Source organism: Necator americanus, chromosome II (genome assembly GCF_031761385.1).
Source record: "Necator americanus strain Aroian chromosome II, whole genome shotgun sequence".
Lineage (NCBI taxonomy): Eukaryota > Metazoa > Nematoda > Chromadorea > Rhabditida > Ancylostomatidae > Necator > Necator americanus.
Window position 1 is genome coordinate 27,299,334 of NC_087372.1, and position 18,659 is coordinate 27,317,992.

At 41.2% G+C, this 18,659-nt stretch overlaps 1 protein-coding gene across 4 annotated transcripts; it reads right to left on the reverse strand.

Annotated features, from left to right (window-relative positions):
* Positions 1-1,174: 1,174 nt before the first annotated feature.
* Positions 1,175-17,097, reverse strand: RB195_019639 (uncharacterized protein; the record flags this gene model as incomplete). Of its 4 annotated transcripts, XM_064187577.1 has the most annotated exons (29): positions 1,175-1,180; positions 1,247-1,370; positions 1,422-1,507; positions 2,897-2,950; positions 3,031-3,085; positions 3,136-3,192; positions 3,378-3,481; positions 4,979-5,078; positions 5,141-5,228; positions 5,312-5,360; positions 7,662-7,754; positions 7,838-7,887; positions 8,024-8,137; positions 8,195-8,284; positions 8,811-8,994; positions 10,050-10,220; positions 10,307-10,408; positions 10,481-10,549; positions 10,601-10,729; positions 10,781-10,858; positions 11,070-11,174; positions 14,573-14,740; positions 14,825-14,878; positions 16,088-16,220; positions 16,285-16,361; positions 16,522-16,629; positions 16,709-16,841; positions 16,899-16,906; positions 17,053-17,097. In XM_064187577.1, 29 exons carry the CDS (start codon positions 17,095-17,097, stop codon positions 1,175-1,177), a joined length of 2,634 nt encoding a protein of 877 aa, XP_064043456.1. The 4 variants fall into 4 exon arrangements, with proteins under 4 accessions (XP_064043456.1, XP_064043457.1, XP_064043458.1 ...); XM_064187575.1 differs by lacking the exon at positions 1,175-1,180 and having other exon boundaries at positions 1,359-1,370; positions 2,897-2,982; positions 3,031-3,192; positions 16,709-16,906; XM_064187578.1 differs by lacking the exons at positions 1,175-1,180; positions 1,247-1,370; positions 1,422-1,507; positions 2,897-2,950 and adding an exon at positions 2,962-2,982.
* Between the last annotated feature and the right edge of the window lie 1,562 nt (positions 17,098-18,659).

The following is an 18,659-nucleotide window of genomic DNA, read 5'->3' on the forward strand; positions in this document are numbered from 1 at the left end:
AGCAGCAGAAACTTCCTTAATGGTAGATTCAAAACAATACGCAGGAACAGCACAACGTAGCCCACTAAAAATAGTGTTGAAAAACACCATTCGCAAAAAATACAACTTCTTCCCACTCCCATAAACGGTTCAAAGTCAAGATGTAGTTCTCAAGAAGAAAGTAGAAACGCAATGCATCTCCGACAAAATCACTGGTCTAAGAGATCTTCTCGACTCAATCGACCTCACTTCAAACGATTAGGAAGCTATTTCTGCCTCGACAGGATGAAAACGCATAAATAGTACTCACTACTCATAGGAGACCTATGTAACCTTACTACATCGAATTTAGTTAGAAGCTTATTGTAGACGGGATGTATTTTTCTTGGGGAGTGTTTCACATATACATCTCATTTGCAGGATGTCCCAATCCTCAACACTAATAATACGGTAGGAAATTCAATATAGGATGCTCCACTGCAGCAGAGGAGGTTGGTTCACTTGTTTACTACTTACAATACTACTTGTGGCTCTGATAGCTTTACAAAAGTCAAAGGTCACCAACTTTTACCTTTACCAAATGTTTTCTTTTTCATCAAAAGTGGTGTCATGAACCGCAGGATTACGGCATTGACATGCCGTACCAATTCGTTGCCGGCCGTTTGAGTTGCACACTCAATTTTCGGAAACAACACATCATTTTATATCTGTATTATTACTCAGATAAAATACAAGAAGAAATTTTGTAAATGCTATGAATGACCAGCAAGTTATAAGAATCAGTGTAAATCACATGAGGTCGGGAATCGTAAATATAAATAATACAACAGTAGACTTAGTATTTTAGGAATGAGAATAGGATATCAAATACAAGAACTGCTGCATAGAATAGGATTAGAAGTTACGAAAGAAATGCCATTATAGGCTATAAATCCCGCAAATGTTCGTACTGCGTTACATCTTAGCTGCTTTTTTTAAAGGAGTTTTCTATAAAACAAACGTTTGAAAGCTTGTGCCTAAAAGCACAATTATATAAGAGAAATTTAGGAAATATATATGTACAAGAGAATATTCTAGTATATAGCAGATTGGGAGACCATGCAAGTTTAACAATGTTCCATAAGAAAAGAAGATAAATACAAACCATAATTTAAAATGAATTTAAAAATATGAGACCATCACAGCTTTACAAAAGTCAACCCTGAGAAAATAAGGTTGAAAGCTTCACGAGCCAGTCCAACGATTACAAAGAACAAACGATACGAACCAAAATTTCACAAGATTGTTTGATTACAGGATTATCTATGACGTGGGTGGCAGATTCCTCATTTTGATGTAGAAGCCTGTCTTTTTCCAAATGCTGGTGAACGTGGAAGTTATCAGTGAGGAGGCTAAAGAGTAAAACAGTTTTTAGCAAACAACTATTTGGTACTAATACATACATTTGTAGAAGAAAATGTATTGGAGCACTTGCTGTATTTCCCTGATGGAAACGTGCTGGGCACATTTGAAGGCAAGCGAGTAGCACCTGTAAAATAACGAAGTTGGTGAAGGAAGTGGACGGAAAAAGCTGTGATTTAAAAAAAAATTGCACGAAATATAATGGCTATTCTTGCAACCAAGAACCAATTTTGGTGGCACGTGGGACATGTGATCATGGGACGTGTGTGTCACACTAACAGGGAAGCAAGATGACCAACACTGACCGCTTTTTTGAGCTTGAGCTATGGAAAACTGGCGACCCGATGAAAAATAGATGCATCATACTCCGCTTCATTAGAGAATTGATGCACCGAGTGGGCAGACCCTCCAATTGTTCGTTTTCTATTTATTTCTACAACTACTTTATTTTTTCTATTTATGTATTATGAAACACAGCCTTCAGTGATTTCCGTCACTCCACTCACTCGTGTCACACACGTAATTTTGCTTAGTGGCACGAGTGGCAGCGTCCTTGATCTTCATTCTTTGATGTAAAATAGATATAGATATGTTCTTTTACTTGCATGGAACGAAATTCCTCTCGCATCCCCTCTTCAACAAAACGTTCAATGATCGTGATAGTACTTTTTGTGTGGGGAAATCCCAGAACAACTAAGAGTAAATTGAAAGAGGAAGAACGATTTTGTGGAGGAAGTGGAGTCGTAGCCGGATATCTTCGGCCATCCTTCCTACATCCTTATGTTGATGCTTTCGTGTGCTCCCCACTGCCATTTCCGGCTGCTCAGCTGTAGTTTGAGGTCGTTCATCATATTTAATCCAATATCTAGGTACGTACAGCTGCAGCATGGCGACAGTTATCCAACCCAGTGCCTCAAGTTGGCAGCAAGTGACCACGCGACCGCACGGAGGTGAGTGGAGGTACGCCTCAGTCGTTTTTCTCATGAAGGTGCCATGTAGACTTTGGCGTCGAACGTCTTGTTTTCGGGCAGGAACTACCACAACAGTATTCTGTGCGAGTCGCAGAAGCAGCAGATAACCTTCTGCTGTTGTTGCCTCGGTTGTGGCTGCCGCAACTGCCTCGAAGGAGCCAGCAGCGACGCCAAATGTCGTTACCATAGAGGGCTTAGCTCTTGGCTCCCGTAACGATATCCTGCAGAAACTCGGGACGGCGGGGGAGAAGCAGCGATAATTTAACGCTGCTCTCTTTTCTGCTGTTGGCTAGGAAACTTCTAGAATCACCTAGCTCATACCTGAGCCTCCAGGAAAAACGCTCAGCTTAACTTTCAAACGTTAATTTTTCAAAATGGAAATTGGTAGTCAACCTAATAATAACCGCCCTTCCACAAGAAATCCATTAGATACCTCTGCTATCATGAACTTTTGTGGAAAAGTTCTCTAGTTTCCGTAGTCATTTCTTGGGAATGTAATCAACGCCTACATCAAACTGTGAATTAAAGGACACACAATCACACACCATACTGTTGAACATGATGATTGGCATGATTCTTATCCGACGGCACGTGGTTATCTGAGGAAAAGCTATTTGGCAAATAGTTCACCCTGCAAACAAAATCTCTAGAATGAAGCGATAACTAGGATCTGACTAACGTCGGAAAAACATCGACATTTTCCGGAAGGTCGCACGGAACAATAGTATTCGTGCCTGAGACGTCCCCACAATCAAGCAAACAGTTGTTATCCTCGGTGGCAGACTTTCTCCGCTCCGAATCTTCTGCCGATGCCAATTTGATAAGGTCCATGACGTCTATTCTGAATACAATTTCTGAACAAAGAAGCAGCAGTTTATGGAGTACTTTGTCAGAAGAATAAAGGTCTCGCTTTATCTCTACTTCTACATTTACCTGTTTTCAAGCTGCTAATAAGATTGAGTCACATAAATGCATGTTAGTATTGGCATAATGAACGAAATGAAAATGTCATTGGCGCTTGCCAACCTTCTACTCGAATGATGGTGAACATTTTCTTGGTCATCCTCTGTTGCTTCATTTTTAACTCGACGTTGAAGCTCAATTTTGCCAATCCGAGGTGGACGTTGACTCTATAATAACAACAATTTAATAGGTTGAGGGAGAAGTAAATCTTTGTTAGCAAGTTTCGAGTGACATAATAATTCAGATTCAGATTTTACTTCGGATTCAATCAAATCTACATGCTCGTTTCTGTTTTGTTTCAATTATAGTAGTACATAGTTAGCACCCAACCACCATGTGCTCGATTTTTTTTCTATTTCTTCTATTCCTCATGGATCTCCTCCTTATAAGTCAGTGAATGAGCTGTGAGCCTTTGAGCTTCATCGCTACACCCTTTGTTAGTATATTCCTAAAGATCAGATGTTCACCGCAGCTATTCACCTTCAGCAGATGATCACTTTGTGGATGCACGGATAGATTTTGACACATCCATTTCTTGCAATGCCGCGTTCATACTCAATCTCCGCACGTCGCGAGATGACCCTATTTCATAGGGGGGAGGGGGACAACGAAGGGAGTAACGAAGGAAGAGAGTAGCGACTTTAGGGGTGAAATACCGCACGCTGCAATTCTAGGGCATAGCGAATAGGTCGCAGAAGGCATCTGAATTATATTCACCTTTTGCCTTCTTCCTACAGACAATTTCGAATTTATTCTTCTTTTTGATGTCAAATACAAAGCGCAGTAAAGGAAATGGGATTTCTGTGTGTTAAAATGTGACTCTTTGGGAATTTGCTCTTCAAAAGTAGTCTGAATATTTTTTTTAAAAATGAGTCGATTGTAACCTACTCGCTGGTGATTGTGTTAGTATCGAACACATGAGACACTTGATAATGTGATCTGGGCGCGAACGAGATATAACTTACACAATTATATCGCAAAAGTAACCCAAATGTTCCAAAAGTGTGTTGTCGTTCAACCCAGAGCCAAGGTGCACAAGAAAATAGGTCACAAGTCTAGAAAAGCGCGGAGTCTTTGACGATAACTCTATGTTTCGTCACGCTAAATGAACGATTTGAGCACATTCGGTATCGATATGAAGTCCAAGGGAGACGTCAAATGTAACCGAAGATGGAGCCGCAACCCGTGGATGGATTTCTATGAGAATTGCTGCGATTCGATGTTGGGAAAAGTTATGTTCAAGAACAACTCACCTCAGCGAAGATGCGGGCAACCGTGTCAGGCACAATCAAGTAAAAAATAAGTCAAATGGCATCCACCAGAGATCTTTTTAAAAACAGTATTCCTATCTTTAATCATCGAATAGTGGGTATAAATCAGTGATAAAATGTTCGCGCAGCCTGTGCAATCGATCTTTTGAACAGACGAAAGTGGTACGGAACTCAGCAGAACACAATTGTTTAATGGTTGTTTGATGGTCAATGGTAGCTCATGCCTGTCTTTTGGTTATGACCTTGATCTGGGATGTCTTGCATCCTCTACCGATTTTTTTGGTTGGGGTTTGCTGAGGCAATTTACCATCAGCCTTGTAATCTTCACATCCTTACAAAAATGGCCAATATTTTTCATTAAAAAATTCTGCTGACAACATCTTTAGTTCGTACCAGTACTGTCTTAGACGCTAGTGAGTAGCTGCCAGGTGACTCCAGAGATCTATTTGGCTGAGCATCGTGCCACTCGCCACCACCGCGTCGTTCCGAACCTCTAAACAAGAAAGTCTTTAACGGATATAATAGAAAAAATCATTGGATTTATCGGTGGCAAACCCGTGACCGATGCCATCGGAAACGTGGTGAAGAAGAGTTCCTTTCCGAAGACTATTAAACTCCTCCACAGAAATCCGAGGGCTATGTTCTGAGCAAAAAGAATAAAGACACAAGGAAAATAGATATTTTCACAACAACAAAACCTGTGTAAACCAACAAGGTGAAAAATACCTATCTGCCACTCCGAAGCAGATCGTTGGTAGCGGCTTTCATTGCTCCTCTGAAAACAAATGCAAATGTATAACACAGTCGCATAAGGCAATCGATTAAATGGTGTAGAAGTGTTCAGTATATGTTATCACAGTTAGAAAAATCTTCATGCGACACCTAATTCCACTACTAACTTTCATGTTAAATGCCTTACAGGTAAGTCTGGTCTCAATTCCTTCATTGCAGCATAAATCAAAAAGAATATTCTATAATAAATATGGCAATAATGGTTCTTATCGATTCTTTGTAGGACTTTTCAGTAGCCTACATTACAAACATGTGATTCTCAACAACTCGGAAAGTCATAACGCTCTCTAGACTATTGATCTTCCTTCTCCATGATAGGAACATAAAGGAGAAAGTGCACAGTGTTGATCAGTCCCCATGGAGATTCGCCTGGGCATTCTACTTCATTTGCATAGCTTGGTTAGCATTACGGCGGCTTCGAACCATCGATCGATCGTGCACTCACACTCGAACCTCTTATATTACAAGCCACGACCCACAATGAAACAAACAGGGAGAGAGGCGTTTCGAGTTCATGGCGACAAAAACCATCTATCAAAACTCACAATTTCAAAAACCCTCTCCTCTACGTTGAACGTGGAAATCGTACAGTAGACGGCACTGTAACGAAATCGACAACATCATTATCAGAAAAGGTTTTTGCCATGCGGACGTCGCTGTTGAGAGAAGTTCTACACGAGATCGGAAGATCTTCTCCTTTGAAAAAGTTTTTCTTCTCGTGAAAAGAGAGAAGGCCGCAAAATTCACGCAACGAAGTCGCAGAATCATTGGTTGGTCTTCGGAAGGACCGCAGTAGACAACATCGACGATCGATCAAGACATCTTCACCAGAAATTTTGCACGAAGAAAGCTGAAAGTTTCAAAACAACCAAAAACAACCATGTTTGCAGGAACTCTTGAGCGAGAACGTCAGCAGAAGCAGCACAAGACGCATCCGTGTATCGGGCGTATCCCTGGAGTATCCGTATAGCATGATCATCTACTGCCCAATCTGCTTGCTGTCCCTCATCAAAAGTTCTTCTGTATAACCTTGAAAGAACACTAAACGGAAGATAGCCATTTGCAGAAGCAGGGTTTCGAAAAGGATGCAGAACGCTTGACCACACATATACTGCATCAAAACTCATATACAAAAGTACAGGATGTTGCTTCTTCTCAATTTCACCACTTAAAGGAAGGACTACGGCTCATCTGAGATAGAAGCAGTCATGGAATTTTTTGACAACAGCGCGCTACTGCTTGGTGTACAAAAGTGCTTCGAGAGTTATATAGAAACCACCCAATCTATAAATGCATCTTGGTAAGAGTCGGCAGTAACACTACAGACTCCTGGTTCTGCTATTGACAGCTTTCTCAGAACAGTGAACACAAATAAACGGAATGGATTATTTCTATGATAGCAATGTTTCGAAAAACTGATCTACAGCCTACCCAGGGAAAACTATGCTCATAAGAATGTCTCTAACATTGCATTACGCTTCATGGACTGAACATATTCCTCTCCATTATTTATTTCATTCTGGATCACAAAATGAGGACTTAACCCTAAAACTGAGCAGGAGGAAAAAAACATCAGCAGCCCAGAGGAGCGTCGCGGGTACTCCAAAAGAACCAGAAACACTCCGCTGCAGTCCTCAATTTCCGTAATCCGGATGCTTTGTAAACAGAAATAAAGTGCAATCATCGCCGTTGAACGCACTATCGGAACGATGATACTGGAAGTAAATTGACTCACACAAGCAAAAATATGGATTCCGAGTATTGTCTTTCGCGAACGTAAATCAAGGGCACTATCGCGTCCGTCAAGGAAAGCAAAATTAGTTGAACCGAACACCTTAAACGTTCTAACGACAAACGTTAGAAAAAGGGCGCTACCAAATAGGTTAAGTTAAAAATAAGTAGAAAGGTCTTTGGTAGAACTACATATGCTACTAGAAAAAAAGAACGAAAAGCTAATTCATAAAAAAGAAAAAAAAAAGCTCCGAGAAGGAATCCACCATTGCCCTATTGATTATTCTTCGCCATCGACCGCATTCGCATCCCTTACCTTGCTCGAGGGCGGCGTAACGCGTCGCTTCGAAACAATAAGTTGAACACCGACTATACGTATTCCATTCTATGCAGTAACATTTATTTTCTACAGTATACTGTACTCATAAAAGATTTCTCATTCTCGCAGCTTTTAAGTTGGTGAGGTCAGAGAAATGAAAAAACTCGTCGGGAAACAAAATCAATTGAGAGAAAAGGATCTAAACCACAATAAACGCAGGAAAGCGGAACTAACATTGACTTCCCCATCACGAATACGTAGCGCGAGATGATGTTTTGGATGCGAAGAGTTCCCTCCTCCAAAGCGGTAAGATCGATATGAAGAATTCTGAAGGCGGAACTCTTTACTCTTGTTTTAGTGGAATGTTGACTGGAGAGTTCGACTCTGCCAATGATGCATAAACAACCTACCCTTCCGTCGCCATGATAATTTCTTGAACGATTGAAAGCAACGTACGGCCCTGCAAAAGTGTGATTTACCAAGTGAAAAAGTTCAACGATGGGAAAGTTATGCAATCGTTTTATATTTGTGATGATACCAAGTCGATGGAAAAGAAAAGATCTGCAGAGGGAGGAGAGGAGTGGGAAACTTTCCACCTTTTTCTCGAGGAATATTCTCCTTGTCGGAACCATTATATCGATTGTAATGTTTCCCCGGATAATAGTGTCTTGGCGAAGAATGTCTACTCTTGCTAACTGAAGTAGCGCCACCTGAGATGTTAGTGAACTATTACAATCAACTAATGCAGGAACATTACTGCAACTAACGCGTCGATACTTCACTACGGTTCCTTGTAGAGTGCCCAGAAGCAGTTGTATCAAATGAAGTGTCTAAGCAGGTACTGCGATTGAAAGCAGCTGGAAATCGAGTGGTTCAGGTATGCAAAATTCTTTTAAAGATGGCTCGTGGATTTTGTCTCATGTAAAACACCTGTGGAAATTGAAAAAAAAAGTGCAGCGAGGAGTACATATTGGTGACATGGAGATGCAGTGATTAAAGGCATCAACCCACAAATCTGAGGTGGTACGGATTTCAGGTGGAGTATTCGTGTGCGGCGTAGTAGATTATGGAGAAGGGTGATTCCGTCCAATTCTTCCTTATTGCCGTAAAAAAACGGCCCGGGAGGTGCGACGCGTGCGCAAGGCTGGCGCGCTCCAATCGAACTCGTTGTAGAAAGTAGCGTGCCGGAACGCTCGAAGCCGTATCTTCCGGGCCGTTTTTTACGGCAAGGAAGAGATGGACGCAATCACCCTTCTCTCCTTCTCTACGATCCCGTATACGAATACTCCACTTGAAATCTGTACCACCTCAGATTCGTGGGGTGATGCCTTTAAGAAATCTAAATCAGTGAGTGAGATTAATAAGCGGTCAATACAAACTCACAGATTGACTCTTTGCCCTGAGATAAAATGACATCTGAAGAACCAGGGAAATCCATATCCAATGAGGATTGATCTGCAGTTTCTGTCGACAAAGACTGCGACGAATTAGTGGTGTGCATTGGAAATGTAGGTGTAAGAAAAGACGACAATGTCCCGAGATCAAGTGCACCCGGCTCCAAACGGCACTGAAGTATTCACCAGCAGAAGTATTTCTTACCACACTTTATTTGAATAACAACTTTTCTAGTTCTCTTGAACATTATCGTAATTATACTCTGAAAGCCCTTAATTCTTTATTCTCAAATTTCATCAAAGAGTACGTTGCTGCTCAATGAGATTAGCGTACTGTGGTTATAGTTGAATCAAAACGACAGGAAGCTGGGTGCAATTGCGTAAGCGGTTGCGCTCGAAGCGGTGAGGTGCAACTAGAGGTTGAGATCGAGGTGGGACTATCGCGAACTGGGGGGAAGAATGGTCCCAGGAAGGGTCCTCCTTCGATCCTAATCGCTGCGCTGCACCACACCGCTTCGAGCGCCGTCGCTTAAGCAACTGCACCGAGCTTCATGTAGTTTTGACCCGACGACACCGAAGGTGGAGTCACCATTAACAGCCATACCCACAAAAACGATCTCGTTCGACTTCGCTAACTTTGCATCTACCGGGTAAGGAACACAAGAGAAATTTCTCAACTTACATGCGATGTTTAGTGCAAAATCGAAGTATATCTTGGATAGCAGTTCAGCATTACTAGAAAGTCCAAGGATTCTTGTTAAAGCTGCGAGTCTATTCTTCCAATACCACTATATTCAGCTGATTCGTAATGCTGAGGAATCTCTTAAGATCAATTGCCACCCGACTTTGATGTATCTACGTCAGACGGACAGACAGAAGGAATAACGGAGAAGTTACTGCTTTATATAGTAGTGATGATGTAAACGTGAACTAGCTGTCCGATGAGAAAAGTGTCGCATGATGGCACAAGAAAATTTGCAAAAGATGAATTTGCAAAAGGCGATCATCACCTTAGATACTTACACTAAATTCAGGTTCTAAAGGCATTCTATGTAATTACACCATCACAATGTTACGGTGTTGATAAACTGATAGGAATAGTTTTTAACATAGGGTGATGAAATGTTCAAGAGAAACATGACTGCTTCGAGCAACGCACTACTGAAAACTACAGAATTTTTTCCACCCATACTCACTGTAAAAGTGGAAGAAGTATTGGTGAACTAACCTTTACGTTTACTTCACAAGCATGCTTGATAAGATCCGGAACCAGCGGCAACATTTCGGCATAGTCATTCGGTTTCACCATTGGTATTTCGTCGCCGCGTTTAAGAACACGACGCATAACTGCATACAAAGCGCCTACGTTATATTCACTTGTTCGTAGAGAGATAAAGTGCTGAAGAAAAATCTGCTTTATTCCAGATAAACAACAAAGATATGGTCATGCAAATGTTTAAGTTCATTTCCAGAGGAAAATCTCACCCTCATCTGATCTCCAGGAAGCATAGATAGAGATTCGAGATCCGAAGGAACAACACGTACAGACACACGCAGGACCTCGTCATAAAACTTTATAAGGCGATTCTAATACAAAGAAAACATTAAGAGAATTACAATGAAAATGTCTTAAATGCAAGTCGTGAAGTTGCGACATACCTCAGGATCAATTCGAGCACGAAGATCTTCACTTCCAGCATGAAAACACAACTGCATTGGTAGCAAGCCCTTAATTAATAAAACAGTATTAACGAATAGCAGATGAAATACCGTCCAAACCTGAACGTAGCGACGGGCTTTAAGTATAGAATCAGGTTGTCCTGTGAAATAAAAGAAAAGCGTTTGCGATGCTTCGTCGGAATGAGAAGGAAAATGTAACAATGCTTTAGTAACTCGCGAAATAACAAGCTGAAAAGCACCTCATACAAAAACAGAACTAAAACGACAAGAAATACTCACTAGCTGTGCACCATCGGGCGTTCCAACAAGTTGCGATCGTTGTGCGGCAGGCACCTCCATGTGAGTAGAAAAAGATACCTAAAATATTATTGGTTCATGGGGTTCCTTTTTCAAGTCTCTCCCCGGTGCCAAATCATATCGATACGGTCGCTTCTGCTGCATTAGCTTTTACGCAGGATACAAATGTAGAAGTACGAATCCATGTGTTACATTTTCAAAAATAATACACTCCAAAAATTTCAAATGCCTATTTCGATTAAAAATCGGGAACATAAGCACAAATTCAAACCTTGTCTGCAACTTCCGGAACAAAAAGCAGATCTCGGAGACGTTGACATGCTTGCAAAAGTAACTCCTCATCGCCTACTCGACCACTTACTCGGACAACTGGGTCCTAGATATTAGTTTATTTGCTGTGATCAGATCATTGGAAAATCAATGACAAAATGGACAGTAAATTAAAAAGGTGGTGCAAAGTAGCGAAGTTTTTTTTCGACATGTATATATGTACATACATCTGTACTTAAATATTATTGGGGGTACAAATAAGCAGTGGGTTTTTTTTTGTAACTTTGAACCTTTATTCAGGGAAGTTCGTACCATGTATTGTATTCAAAGTATTGTCCATCGTTTCCAACTACTTTTCTTCATATTTCATACGGCATACGGATTCCGAGTTGAGAAAATTCCTCGTCGTTTGAGGCTACCCGAAAATCGTCTCAATTTTTGACTTTTTCATGAGAAGTGAAGTGCAGCTCGGCTAGGCCATGGTCTTTAAACCAAACTTTGAACTAAAATGTGTCTTTAAACTTTACAGGCCTCCTTTCGCGTTTTTCGTCGCTGGTGTCTAAATCAACACTTTTAAAACCCCAAAATCACTGTTCACATGTTTTACTGATGGAGCATGATCTTACATTCTTCACATCTTTCCTCTTCGCAATCGATGTCGGCCAGCTGCACTTTCTTCAAATTAAAACAAAAAAAAGCAGCGCTTTCCGCAAATTGTGTTTTGTTGGCACAAAGGTTGACACATTTGCAGTACAAACAAAGCAGATTGTTTACACTTCAGGAAACTGACATATACTGATTTTTAGAGAGAAATAATGACGCCTTATCATGAATATAGTTACAACATTTCCGATGCGATTTAGTGCTAGTTACACCATCTTTTGTAAATCCCTCAAAACTTATTCGCATTCTCTCTATATATACTATATTATATATATATATATATATATATATATATATATATGCCAGTCTGAACGTCCGGCTAAAGCCGGACTTCAGACTTTCTGTGGTGTTTTGCGTCGCTCCCCTTCACTGATCAACGAAAACCAATATTAGTGCCGTTTTCTGTGAAATTAGACTTGTATATCCGTGACAATTTTTCTTCTTCTTTTTTATTATAACCAAAGATGAAAGATTTCATAGTCATCTTTCTAAACGCATTAGTTTAACATTTGGAGAACATTCGAACTTCAGCTTCAAACACTTCTTACCAATATATTATGGACAAAATTTGAAAATATCACTCGAAATATAGGTTCTCATCCTGTTTTCCCCCTACAGTTATCAAAGAGTGATGTTTTGGCATAAAATGACATGAAAGACATCATCCTACTGATAAAGATAACGTTTCACGTCAGATCACATAAACATCTTGCTACTACTTAAGCAGCTGTTTCCACTTTCTGAGAACGGCGTGCTACCAAATTGAGGCGAAGGAAGAAAGAAATACACACACGGAGGAGTCATAAAGATGAAAAGCAAAGCGCGCAGTGGCCACGGCTACGAAGCGGCTGCAACTGCCCTCCTATCTTTAGCGTTATTACATATACACGAAATTTGTTGCACACCAATCGGACGCCGCGAGACCCCTCACACCCCTTTTTTAGCTATCTGGCGCCGGCGCACCACTCTGACGCCGCGGGACCCGTCGTACCTCATATTATAGCTCAAAAAGGGGTGCAACGGGTCAACCGGCGTCGAATTGGTGCGCCGGCATCGAATTAGTGCGTCGGCGCCAGATAGCTATAAAATGGGGTGAGACGGGGCCAAGACATCGAAATCGTGTGCCGCAGTGCAGTATTATCAGTAGCTGTGTGCATGTCGCGAAAGTTAAATGGTGCGTTGTAACAGTTTCGTAGCCGTGGTCACTGCGGGCGTTGCGTTGCAGGTCTACGACTACTCCCCGCATCTATTTCCTTGCATGTTGCTTCAGCTTGGAAGAGAAAACCGAAAGTTCAGAAAGTGAAATCGCAGAAACATCGTTAACTGAAATTTTTGGCTATGCCATGCTGCTGCTATGGCTATGTGCTACCCGGTTTTTAGGAAGAGACGAGGAAAATGATAGAGTTTTTAAAGGCACCACTGCAAGAATCTGGGGTGAGGCGGATTTCAGGTGGGTTATACCTATACGGAGTCTTAAATATGGAGAGGAGGATGATTCCGTCTATTTCCTCCTAATTGCCGTAAAAAAACGGCCCGGAAGATTACGAGCGTTCCGGCGCGCTATTTTCTACAACGAGTTCTATTGGAGCGCGCCAGCCTTCTGCACGCGCCGCATCTTCCGGGCCATTTCTTACGGCAATTGGGAAGAAATGGACGGAACCACCCTCTTTTCCATCATCTACGACCCCGTGTAGGAACTGAAATCACTACCCCAGATTCGTGGGGTGATGCCTTTAAACAGTAGCCAACTGTTTACATGATCTGACGTGGAACGTTATCTTTATCAGTACGATGATGTTTTCCATATCATTTTTAAAAACATCATTGTGAGATAGCTGTTGGGAGAAAACCCATACTTCAAGTAATACACTCAAATTGTGCTCATATTAAGTGGGTATCTAATGAATGTTTAAAGCTAAGGTTTGAATGTTCTCCAAATGTAGAATAGAAAGAAAATTATGAAATCTTTCACCTAAGTTTATACAAAAAAAGAAGAAGAAAGCATTGTTAGAAAAACACAATCCTAATTTTACAGAAAATGCTACTACTATTAATTTTCTTTTATCAGTGAAGGCGAGCGAAGCGAACACAAAAGAAATCTGAAGTCCGGCTTTATCCGGATTTCAGACTGGTGTGACTATATATATATATATATATATATATATATATATATATATATAATTTATTTATTTAATTTATTATTTATTTCTATATATATATATATATATATATATGTATAGAAATAAATAAATTAATAATAATAAATAAACATATATCAAAAACGATAACTGAAGTCGGTAGATCTCCGTTTTTTTGATCATCCTGTTGTTAGTTGCTTTGACAACTCTGCATGTCAATGCTGCACTACCCTTGCAGCATGCAGAATTTCAGTATCGGTTCGTCCATCTATGGTGCGCTCTGCTTCAAGACAAGGCAAGCCAAGACAAAAATTTTCTCACTGGAGAAAGTCACAACACGAAGCTTCGAGACATATGGATGGAGACCGCCACTGTAGGCCCTATATACGCGAAGAAAAAAACATGCAACAACAAATGTAACAGTGTGTTCTATTCAATAAATAAATAAACCGATTTAATGCGTACGAGTGCATACATGCAATGAGTAGTAAAAAGGGGGTAAGCGTAAAACATCAAACGGAAAAAGAGTGGGAGGGTCTCATAGTATGAATGAGGGTTAGTGATGTACAGATATTGCGCCCAAAAGGAAAGTTGGAGTCTAGATCTGCTTCGCAAATATGCAACCAGTAATAAGAGGATTATAGAACTGGTTACGGGAAATAGATACGATGCAAATGAGATAAATAGACATCAGAAACCTCACCTTAAATGTTGCTGACAGAGAATGTGGAAGCACTTGAATGCTAAGAGTTGGAAAATTGATCGTGCCATCGTCGATCTTTTCCTTCATCCAATTATTCAGTCGGTTTGCTGGCACCCCCTCACGTAGTCGCTCCGACAGGGCGAACATCAACACTATAGGGCAGAACTTCTGGAGTACGCAATTTTCAGCAACACATGCGTGGAACATGCCAAAAAAAGACATATCAAGTGGATTCGACAATAAAAAACACACTCTCAAACGAAGTCGTGCCTGCTCGACGGCGGTAAGGTTACCCGTGATTGTTACCTAAATCAAGAAAATAATGAATAGAGAAAGGAATTTTTCTCTTCTATTCTTTTATTCTATTTGATTACTGGTAATACGGAAAAACTTTCTAAACTGATGAAGATTGCGCAAAAGAGAAATGACGCTCGTGGTCATTATCAGACTGCGCTCTATCTTGGAGACATCGAAGAGAGGATTAAAGGTAATAAAATCACAACTCATATAGTAGATGATACACGTTGTGAAACTTCAAAGAGGAAAGCTATCTCTTCATTCTCAAAGCAGAGTGCCAAAAAAACCAGTGAAAAAAGGCAACAGAACTGCGCTACGAAATAAAGCAGAAAAAAGTGGAAAAACCGCATTTATTCGAGAAATCGTGCTTGAAGAGTGCAGAAAAGAGAGTTTGTTTTGATTAATCAGAATTCACTAAGATGGCTAAACCCGTTCTCATTCGAAGCAGAATAATTATGAAACCAGAAACATAGTGGGGGTGAATATTTTCTGGAGTCTTCGCATGTTATCATGTGATTGATGAACATCCCCGTCAGCATATATAACAAGGGTGCATGGACACAAAATCTAAGGAAGATAGGAAGAATTCAAGAGCATAGGCCGACGAGGGGGATTATCGTAACGTACAAAATAGTGCCACAAAAGTGAAACTGAGGTAGAAAGTGAAGGAAAGTCAAATACCCTACATTTCAAGATTTTCACAAATATTTAAACTTTGGTAGAAATGAGTAAAGACGACTTCAAACCTTCTGAAATTACAGAACCGCTCTGTATGTGAGAAACCAACTGCGGCTAGGATCACGCCGCGAATCTGGAGTGGTACGGGTTTCAGGAAATGGGTACGGATTACGGGAAACAACATTCCGGAATCGTCCGCTTCCACTGATACAAGGAAAATATGGGCGGAATCACCCTCTTCCCCACAATCGACGACTCCGTATAGGCCCAACCCACCTGAAACCCGTACCACCCCAGATCCGTGGGGTGATGCCTTTAAAAACGGTGGCACGTAGCCGGCTACAGCGCCGCTATGTATAATAAATAATGACACTACATGCCATAGACAACAAAGGAAACTCTGCTCACTGAGGAGCCTAGTGTCAACCTTGGGAACCTTTTATATTAGGGGTAAAGACGAAAAGAAACCAAACCTTCTGCGTTACCTGCATTAAATTACGACCAAAGCAGCAAAGCTCCCCACAATCTAGCAAACTGCACTGCGTTGCAATAAAAGAAGAAACTAATCTGATGCATAAAGTCCGGATTAGGTTCATCGCGATCAGGAAATTGTATTATTGTGTTTGTCTCCATCATTATATTCGCGCAGCTTTCTGAAGTGCCACGAAGAATTCTGAACATCTACATTGAAAAATAAATCGGAATATCGCCTGATAAAGCCAAAACTTGGACATCACCTTTTGGTGAACATTTCTTCGTAATCACTATATGTTACCTCCATGGTAAGCGTAACTCGTTCAATATCAACAGCTGGCTAAATTCAAAATGAAGACAATGAGTGAGCAGGGTTTTAACAGAACGTTAAGTTTAGTGGAAAATCCTGATTAAGGGTGGTTAGATAAAATCTGTCTTACAACAAAAATGAAAGAGCTGTCATAAAACTGGTCTATCCGAATGGTAAATTTAAAACTAACCTGACGTAAAGTTGAGGGCTTCATTGAATATTCACGATAGTGTTGTATGTCCGCTCGCCGTTTAAGTTCATTAGATAACTGAACACGGCGACTGTGTTCAACACTCATCTGAGACGGACACATGTTTTTTTACGTTTTCTTACGGAATTTCTTGTGAAAAAGTAGGTTCTTTCCTAACCCTACTAACCTTAGCTGATTGCTGACTGATGTGGAAAAACTGCTCGGGCTGCTCGAGTATTTGATGCAATGATGGCCTTATAGACAAATCAACTGGTGGAAAACGGCTTTGGTTCCATGAATCCGTTTGTGCTACCATTTTACTGTGTTGAAATGGTGAGAGAGATCGCGACTGAGGTGGAACAGCACGAAATGGATACCGTCGAGCCTGACAAGAAAAAGAGAACAAGCCCACTTCTTGAATTCAAGATATCCTATTTGAGCTACTTCAGTTTTTTTTTCTGCACCAAGCTATAGATATTTCGAAATAAAATCTTCGGAGCAAACATTCAGTAATGACAAAAACAAACTAACTGTCACTTGGTAGCCGTCGCCTTCTCGAACAGCTCCCTCTCTCATGCTAAAATATCAACCATAATGGCTGAAATATCCACCATAATCGAAACAGATCAAAGAACTTAAGGAGATGAGGACAAAACAAGTTGAGGAATCAGTAAACACCAGCGGCACGTTAAACAAACCAGTCAAATCAAACTTATCAAAAAACCAGATATTGAAATCCATTCAATAAGCAGGTAGTTCTTAAGCGCATAGTTCTTGGGTACGTTTCGAAATTAGCTTCTCTCTGACAGAAAATGAAATGGGTTCCAAGCTGCGAGTGCATGGCGGAGGTATCGCCACACAATGGCGCCAGCTTTGCCACCACGCGTATTTGCTGGATAACTGCCCAGCACACTCTAGATACTCTGGTAAGGCTTTTAAAATACCACTTAAGAATGGACCAAAACACTAACACGCACACTCTGACCATCGTCTGAACAAACTTGATTTCCGTACGCACCATGTCGGGAATGGACACACTTGCGGCCTAAGCATAATAAAAGGCGGAATGGTAAGTTACTGTATTGCTACCAGTTATGTGACGGTGCTCAGTGGTTTGCAGCCACCGTTTGTGACGTGCGTCGACCATTCCATCAATCAATCAGTCCAGAGTCGATTTCAGTAGGATTAGAGGTGTATCAGCGAGTTATCACATGGCAGCATCTTGCTCAAAGTACATATCGAGTACGAGTGGTGGGACCTCGCGGTCAGTCTGGCAAGTCTGAACATCAGCTGACGTCTGTGTCATCTTCCTTCGTTCGTTTGCTGTCAGATTATTTTTCTTGGGTTACCTTGTTGCCAGGATTGAACACCATTTGTTACGCATCGCTATTACTTAGTAGAGGCGGCCACGTCCAGCAAAGTAGTCGCGGACGGGCCGCTTACGCATTTCTCTTTTTCTGCTTGATACCAGTTCTTTCTCGCTCTCTTTGTCCAGTCAACAGTGAAGGGCATTCATCCGATTCAAAATCTCGGATCCGACTAAAACGCTCACAATTTCCCCTCGGGCCTTCACAGTCGCCTAACCTGCGGCGCATTAATACTTGAGCTGTGGTATCCTAAGTGGGCCGATGATCGCTATCGACTGTCGATTATCGCTTATACCTGGATCAGAACGACCCTAAGTCTGGTGCATTTCCGTAAACGGCTCTGCTCAGAGCGGCACGATGGAAGTAGAGATTGTGATGGAAGTACGATCTTCACTAACTCCAGTTATCTGTGCAGCTCATGTGGAACTAACTATAATCCCACCTCCACTGGAACAACTCCACGCCCTGCTTCCAGCGTAGCCGGTAAAGCAACTGTACCATGCTACGGACCCTTCTGATCGGTCTGTACAAAAAAGACCTTCACCGACAATAAATCCCACTGCTAACAACTAAACCAAACCGCTCTTTGTTGGGAGCTCCTCGTTACTGCGACGCGAAAAACGTTAGGCTGTTACGTTACGTTGCTTGATTTCGCTTATATTTCCGTTTTTTTTTTTTGGATGCACTTGTTAACAAGTTTGAGAAAAATCATCAACGGGTTACTAAAACTCGTCTTGTTGGGAGCATAGTCACCGATACCTACTTTTCAAG